Source organism: Aythya ferina, assembly GCF_964211825.1.
Source record: "Aythya ferina genome assembly, chromosome: 8".
Taxonomy (NCBI): Eukaryota; Metazoa; Chordata; class Aves; order Anseriformes; family Anatidae; genus Aythya; species Aythya ferina.
This window is the reverse complement of record NC_140304.1, coordinates 10,916,730-10,924,807: the sequence shown is the minus strand read 5'-3', so window position 1 is coordinate 10,924,807 and position 8,078 is coordinate 10,916,730. Positions and strand designations below refer to the sequence as shown.

At 50.1% G+C, this 8,078-nt stretch overlaps 1 protein-coding gene across 1 annotated transcript; it reads left to right on the top strand.

Moving 5' to 3' along the window:
* The first annotated feature begins 215 nt into the window (after nt 1-215).
* FASLG (Fas ligand) lies at nt 216-3,888 on the top strand. Its single transcript, XM_084527781.1, has 4 exons — nt 216-707; nt 1,004-1,049; nt 1,983-2,036; nt 2,481-3,888. Exons 1-4 carry the CDS (start codon nt 318-320, stop codon nt 2,873-2,875), a joined length of 885 nt encoding a protein of 294 aa, XP_084383907.1. The 5' UTR covers nt 216-317; the 3' UTR covers nt 2,876-3,888.
* Nucleotides 3,889-8,078: the final 4,190 nt, after the last annotated feature.

Below are 8,078 nucleotides of genomic sequence, written 5' to 3'. Positions count from 1 at the left end.
TGAGTGGGCTGCTGGAAAGGGTGGCTGGCTGGTGGGTGTGTGCTGGGCTGATTACTCAGCCCCTGGCTGCCAGCACAGCCCTCGGGTGTGCTGCTAGCACTTCGCTGGCTGCACCTGCTTCCCGAGGCTTGTGTTGTGTGAGCGCCGTCTGCCACTGGCTTTGTCCCGCTGTGTGTGCATGCTGCCGCTGTGTGGGAGGAGCAGGCGGATGCCCCGAACTTGCAGACGAGGGCGGAAGCTTTTGGGGGTTTGCTATTTCTGCTTGAGGCTTTCATAGAGTTCTGCAGCATCTGAGCTGGGTGTTCACTGCTGGAGTGATGCAGGCATATAAAAGCAGAGCTGGGTCTTCCCCCAGGGCTCAGTCTGGGCCAGCCCCGGCAGTTTTTGGCTGCCACATGGAAGATCACGCAAAGCACGTCCAGCCCATCCCACTCCCAGCCATGCAGCAGAACTTGAACTACGTGTACCCACAAATATTTTGGGTAGACGGCTGTGCCAACACCAGTACCTCCCGCCCTCCGGCACCCCCTATTGCTCCCTTCCCACCACCGGTACCTGATCGGAGGAGAAAGCCAAAGAGCACCAGGGAAAGGAGCAGCATCGGCTTCCTGGTGATCTCCTTGCTGATCCTGATGGCCCTGACTGGAGTGGGGCTGAGCATGTTTCAGATTTTCCATCTGGAGAAGCAACTGGCAGAACTCAGAGAGGTAAAGTTTGGCTGGCTACCTGCAGAGGCTGTGGGGAAAAGTTGGTGGCAGCAACGTGTCTGCCTCACCAGTGTGAGTGGGGCTGTTCATTGCTGTGGAGGACTGCTCTGTTGGTGACTGTGATATATCTGGATGTCTTGTTTGAGTGCTGCAGGGTCTCTCTCCCTGTATGGTTCTTCCCACCTTCCAGCTCTGCCTGAGCTAGCCATTGTTGAAGATAGTCTTTGGCTGCATCTAGATGATGCCCTTATGCTCTCACCCTGCTAAGAGAGCTTGTCGCTCTTCTTTTTTGACAGTCTGCCAGCACTGAACACATCCCTCCAGCTCTGGAGAAGCTCATAGGTGAGTTGATGTAGGCAGAGGAACTCCTCCATTCCTGCGTCTGCAAATGCTCCTGTCAAATTCTTTCCTCCTCTTGTTAAGGGACAAAGGTGGGGTTGCAGCTCTGATGCTCTGCAAGTGCTCCCTTCATTTGCTTGGCTAAAGGAGAGCTTTATCTCTGGGGTATGGCGAAGGAGTCCTGCACCCCGCCTGCTGGAGTGCTTGGTGGTGTGAACAACGTGTCCCGGGGCAGTCTGCCTCTGCCTTGGGGCTCCTGGGCCCTAGTGGGGCAATGGTACGGGGGGACTCTGCTGTGAAAATGAATTCTGGCTGTCTTAACACTCAGCAACAATGTGCATGGAACAAGGAGAACAAAGAACCAATATGGGCACCACACATTTCTGCTTTGTCTCCTCGCTTGTTAAGATTTTGGGATGACGTACAGGGTTTCGTTTTCTTTGGGGGTGGGGGATTCACTCGCACCCTTGAGAAGGAAACTTATTTTTTCCTAAATTTTTTTGGTATGCAGTCTCACTGCAACCAAAACTAGTTGAGAAGAACCTCATTACATGGTGTTTTTTCTCTTACAAAATGTCATTTCAGTGAAATTGAAACTTGCCAAAGAACCTAGAAATGTCTCTAAATTTAGGCTTCTGCTTAAGCCCACTGATGAAGCCATTTTAAGATGAAAACTCTCTCTTTGCTCTTTTTGTTCTTCCCTTTGCTTTTGGTCATGTCTAAATCTTTTACTTCAGTGTTTTTTTTTTTTTTTTTTTAAATCTTCCTATTTCCCTGCAGTATTTGTCTGAGCACCTCTCTGTCTCTTTACATTAAGTCACAGCCTTGTGCTGCTGTGAATCTGCACCATTTCAGCTTCATGGGCACCTCCCTTCTGCTCTCTGGGCTGGCTTTTCCATGGAGCACATAGCTAATGCCTTCTCTATCTTCATGCAGGGCAGGAGAGACAGGCAGCGAAAAAGGAAGTGAGGAAAGCAGCACACTTAACAGGTATGTGCTGAGGGCCCAGCAAGATGTGGGAGCAGAGGATGGGGCACGTGGCTGGGGGGAGAGGGCAGCCTGGTTATAGTTGTAAGGAGCTGCCTCATACAGGCTTTCTCAGTTTCCCTTGGTGTAATGTGTGTGCTCTGGCAGCTGGAAGTTACTCCCACAGCTAAAATCTTCCCCTTATTCAGGCTCTGCAATGAGAGCTCTAGTTTTTCGGTTGGGCTTTGTTTTGTCTGTGGAGTGTGTTGGGCAGAAAGCTTTCAGAAGCAGCTCAGCACCAGGTGAGCACACGGCAGGTGAGAGCTCCCACCTCCCCAAGGTTGGAACAGACATTTTCATGAAAAGGACACAGAAAGCAGCTGACTTGTTGTGACATCAGGTATAACTTATGAAAAGACACCTTAATGCTTGTACTTACTGCAATGCCTCTCTCCTTTCGGCTTCCAGGAAACCCATCGCAGCGGGACCTCCCTTTGGAGTGGGAGCCTGTCTCCGGCCATGCTTTCACTAACGGCATTCAGTACCGCAACCAGGGCCTCGTGATCAATGAGACTGGCCTGTACTACGTGTACTCCAACGTGCTCTTCCGAGGAAGCATCTGCAGCAGCCAGATGTTGAGCCATGTCGTCTACAAGACAAATCCGGCCTCGCCAGGCAGCCACGTGCTGATGGAGGACAAATACATCAATTACTGTGCAAATCAGAAAATGTGGGCCCGGAAAAGCTACCTGGGGGCTTTATTCAAGCTCAGGGAGAGGGACAGTCTGTATGTCAATGTCTCCAAAATCTCTCTGGTTAATTTTGAGGAATCCAAGACATTCTTTGGCTTATTCAAGCTTTAAATGGCACTGTTGGAGCATGGCTGGCAGCAGCCCCAACTCTCCCAGGCATGCACAGGAGGTAAGGGCTGCTTGAGAGGCAGCAGCCCCATGCCAAGCCAGGGTTTCTCGCTAGGAAGAAGGAACCATGTTATGGCCATCTGCATGAGTGGGCTCAAGTGACTGGTAAAAGCTCGAAACCAGGCCTCTGGGAAGCACCTAGGCTGTCCTGTGATGACCTGAAGAGAATTGCACATTTTCCTCCTCTGAGTAAAATGACAAACCAAAAATGTAGAGCATCAAGGATGCTGTTGAAACTCACTACTTGCTCAAGAAGGCTGTGCTACCTGAGAAGGCGCTGGGGCCTCAGTGGCTTTGGCCTACACGTGGTGTTGTGCACCCAGGGAGCTTGGGCCAGCACGTGTGCGGGGACAGCTGGATGGCATTGAGGAGGCCCCTCAAGCTTGGACCATGCAGTGCCACACCACAGGGGGTGGTGTGGGAGCAACCTCAGGCTCCTTGCCCCAAGCAGTGTCCTGTCTGCCCTGCCTGGGCATTTGGCACTGTAATTGCCGTCTGACAGATAGCCACCTGCCAGGTGGCTTGTTAAGTGGGATAGACTTGTTTTTGTGTTAAATTATGGACTATTCCCTTTCCAGAAAATGCTTTCAACCCCCTTTATTTAAATTGCCCTGACAGCTTCACAAGGAATGTTCTGGAAGTGGTAGCGCCGTGAGGGGGTCCCAGCCCTGTTGAGAAACCGTGATCTGGCTGGCTCCTCTCCACACTGTGGGGGCATGGATGGGGGGTGAGGTGCCCCCCACATGTCAGCCCCACTTACTGACAAGACCTGAGCAACATGGCAGTGGAGGGCAGTGGAGCCTGAAGTGAAAACAGTGGCTCCAGCCCCTTCCTGCCTTTACGGTGCCTCAGGCCCTCTGTGGAGACCTGGCCCTGGCTGCCCCTAGCATGGCCCCCGTATGAGTGTCTCCTGAGCAAAACAGAGATGGTAAATAAAGATATATTTTTCTAGAAAACAGCACTGTCCTCTCCTCATTTGGCCCTGAAGGCCTTGGGTCAGGGTCCGGGACCCTGCTCTTTCTGCAGCAGCATGGGAGAAATCTGGCAGCTTGACTCCACTTTGCTCCTTGTCACAGAGCTCTGGGAAAACCAAAGTGTTGGATCAGGACTGATGAGGTGGGCAGCTCAGACTGAGTTTCCCAAGCCCTGTTTGGCTATCAGGGAGGGGGGCTAATCTGGAAATTCAAGCCTGAGCTGGTGTGGAGAGAAATGTAGGTGGGAAACATTTTGAGAAGATCTGCTGTACTTCTGAAACATTGTTTTGGGTCTGTTTTGGGAGCTCTGTTCTGGATGTGGGTGGCTGGGAGCTCTACCCCACGTGCTGGAGATGGTGTGCTGTGGTGTTTGGAGCTGGATACAAGCCTCTCCCCTGTCCCCAGATCATCTTTCCTCCAGGTCTCAGCGAGGTGTGGAAGAGCTTTGGAAGCAAGTCAGTCACTCATTGCTGAGCACAAGTGCTGCCATCCCCTAAAGCGCCAGTGCTCCTTCACATGCCTGCCAGCCCCAGCAGCACTTCACGTGGCAGTCTGAAGGGCAAGGAAAGAGGTGCTTGGTGTTGGATAGCATTCACTGACTCCAGGGCCCATGAAGTGGTCCGTGAAGCTCTTCCCTTGCATGTGTTAACCTCAGTGCCACCTGCTGTGTTGCTACTGGGCAGTACAGAAAGGCTGTGGTGCCTCATCTTTTGCCTGTTTTCCAGGCTTCTTGTAACTCTGATGTGGTCATAGCAGCACACAACACTTGTTTCCTTTTCCAGGGTGCTGCTCTCTGCTCTGTGGTGTGTGGCCTGTGGTCTGCTGTTGCCTGAGTGAGGTCAACACTACACTCTTCTCATGCAGCTGCTCCTACAGCACTCACAGCTTTCCATTGCATTTCTCAGGAACCAAAGTGCCTCTAAAGGTCAAAGATAACCTTCTAGGAACCTTTTTGGTTGTCTGTTTCTTTTCCACTGCCCTACCTCCTCCTGCATTCAGAGGGGCAAACCGCATAGTGCAGGGATAGGGGTGTTGGACCTGGACCTATCCCAGAAAGGCTGGAAGTTTTCATCCCCTTCAGATTTGTTTACACTGTGTTGCTTTCTAGGCATCCAGCTGAGGGGTGTGCATCTGTATGTGCGTGTGCCTGTATGCTTGCAGCTATTTCTGCAGCAAAACTAGCCGAGCACATTGTGCGTTTCCTTTCTCTGCTGGCAAGCAGCTCAGAGACACAGGTCATTCAGCACCCAAAGGAAACTGGCGCTGAGGCTATGCACTCGCCTCATGCTGTAGTAATGAAGGGCTGGAAAACTCCAAAAGTTTTGTATAAATCCATACAGATTAGCTCATCCGGCCTCAGTGTAAACTCTGGGGCGGGATGTGGCAGCTGCTATTGCTGCACATCAGGAGGGGGCAAGGAGCCGTTAGCCTTTTTATCTGATGTGCTGATGGGAACACAAATCTGCAAGCTTGAGATGGTGGCATGGGGAGGTGGACAGTGATGTTATAAATAGCGCTGGGGTCTCTCGAGGTGGACAGAGCTGCCTTTCCTTGCGGTACAAAGCTATGTGCTTTTAGCCTTGCTCCTGAGTCAGAGTGGCTGTCACTGTGCTGAGTCAGTGGCACTGATGCCAGCAGCACACGTGTTTCTGTTTTGCAATCCTTTTCTCAAATATCATTCCAACCTGCCTGGAGAAAAACCACTGCTTAGCTTGTGGGCTCTAACTAAAGATTCAAAGTAAGGTCATGACAGGATCATAGGACTTCAAACTGCACAGACTTGATTCAAAGAGCGCATGCACCAGAGCAGCATTATTGAAGCCATCTGTTTAATTATCAACCTAGTGAGCTATTCATAGATTGGAATATTTGCTTAATGTTAGCATTAAATACTTGATGATTATTTAATGTCGGCATTGTTATTACTCCTGTGATCACTTAAATTATTTGATAAAAATATTCAAACAAATTAAATTTAAATTTCAAATGCTCACATATTTTGTTCCCTTCCCAGCAAGAGGATGTCTGTGATGGAAAGGCTATCCCAGCTGCCTTGGCAGGGCTGACCATTGTGACTTTTTTTTTCCCTCTGTTTGAGGAAGTCATTCTTCCTTGTGGGTCATGTTTCTGGATTGCAGTGGTCTAAGCCAAGCTCCTCTCTCCTGAGGGAACAGCCTGGGCCATATGTGAAGGTACCCTGGAGCTTAGGCAATGCTTTAATAGCGCTCCAGAGAGCTTCTTCTCTGAGGAGAACATGGCTGACAAAAAGTGACAAGCCCAGAGCAACCTGCTGATAAGAAGTTCCTGCTCTGCTCCCAACACCTGGGGGGCTTTCTGGGGTTCAGAGTCTTTCTTCTTAGGCACAGCTGTGCTTTCCTATGTGATCTAGTTCAGACGTGAGCCAGCGGGTCTGTTGCAGGCACACCAGATCTCATGAGTAGCCAAACCCTTTAGAGGCGATGTCTGTGTGTCTGGGGTGTGCAGCTGGCCAAACCTGCACGACAGAAACACTCACGCTGCTATGTGGCCGAGCACAGTGAGCTGCTTGAGATGGGCTCGTCTGTGGTTGATGCGTATCAGACACCACGTTCTATTTACCATGGTAGAGGAAAGGGGAGGGCAGCGTGCTGGTGTTTTAGAAACCTTGGGCAGCTTCTGAATATGTGCAACAACTAAAGTGGCAGGAGGGAAAGGACTGTGTAGATAGCATCTTTGCTTCTTCCACAGTAAAAGTGCAGTGGAGATGAGGGGAAGCCTGGCAGGCTCTAAGAGACGCAGGATAAATATAAGAGGTGAGATGAGCAATGAGCAGGGCAGGGTTGGGTGCAGCTCCTGCTGCAGCTCAGCTTTCACCCCAACAGAAGGCAGAAACTGCCTTCAGAGGAGGAGAAATAATCCCTGGGCAGCTATGGCCAGCATCTTTTGTATCCGACATATCAATAGTGCATCTGTGCCTTCTTTTTAGTAACTCGTGGTTACTCCTGATGGGGAGGAAGGTCACTGGCACACAGTGAAGGCTTGAAGGGCACCTGAAACATGGAACCAGGAGGAGCTGCTGCTGGCCTACAGCTGATCCCCAGCATGTGCTGAGCCAGCAGAGACTCAGACACATGAAACGGCGTCACAACATGGAGTGGCTCCCAGCGGGCTCACTCAGATATGCATCTTGGCTCAGAAACCACACAGCTTAGTCGTTGCAGCTAGCTGTTAAGATGTGTTATATATGACTGTTTCTGCAGCCCTCCAAAGAAGAGTGAGCATGAGTAAGAATGGAAGAACTGATATTTCTGAAGCCACTCCAGAGTCCTGTGAGTTCAGAGAGAGCCTTCAGCTTGATCTGACAAGCTTCATTCTTGTTGCCTGTTGCTTTTTTTTTTTTTTTTTTTTTTTTTCCTTACATGTGTGTGCATGCTTATTCATTTACCTGAAGACAGTCTCAGGGTTTCTGAGTTTCTGTTACAACATCTTGTGGGGCTACTCCCAGGTCGTGGAACTGTAAAGAATCTGCAAGCTAGCTACTTACCAGGCTGGGAAGGAGTGTCGTGCAGTGGTTAGAGAGAGGAGGAAGGAAGGCAGGCAGGGAAGCTTAATTATTACTACTATTTTTCTAGTGCTCAGAAAAGTAGGCATGTTACATCATGGTTACAAAAGTGTAATTTTAGGCATGACTAAGCGACTGAGGTTTAACGCAAAAGAGGATGAGGTGAGTAAGAAGAGAGGACAAATTTGGATGCAAAGTGAGGGAAGTTACTTATGTATTGGTGCTTTTTAAAAGATGAGGAACAAAGGCATGACAATTTGTTGCTGATTCATCTCTTGGGGTAATGAGAGTCAAATATTCCATTCCCTACACAACTGAAGCCCTGATAGTCACAAAGTAGGACTGGATTCTGAGGTGCAGGAGACTGCTGGCAGCATCTGCAACAGTGTCCTCTGACAGCTAGGGGTGCAGAGCTCCTGGGCCCCTGCCTGGGGTCTGACCAGCAGCACTGCTGTTGGATCCTACCAAAAGGTACTGGTCTGGCGGGTTACCCAGGCCTGGACACCAGCAGTCATGGGAACAGGCATGTCAGCTTTCTGTTGTGAATTCTTTCTTTGAAAATAAGCTTCTCTTTGATTTGGGTAGCAAAGATACGGAAAGCTCTGTGAACTAATAAACGCTGATGTGTTTT

Coding starts and splice junctions, on each gene's coding strand:
- FASLG (XM_084527781.1), top strand. CDS start 318: ATGCAGGCATATAAAAGCAGAGCTGGGTCTTCCCCCAGGGCTCAGTCT. Junction 1,050..1,982: donor AGCTCTGGAGAAGCTCATAG/GTGAGTTGATGT, acceptor ATCTTCATGCAG/GGCAGGAGAGACAGGCAGCG. Junction 2,037..2,480: donor GAAAGCAGCACACTTAACAG/GTATGTGCTGAG, acceptor TTCGGCTTCCAG/GAAACCCATCGCAGCGGGAC.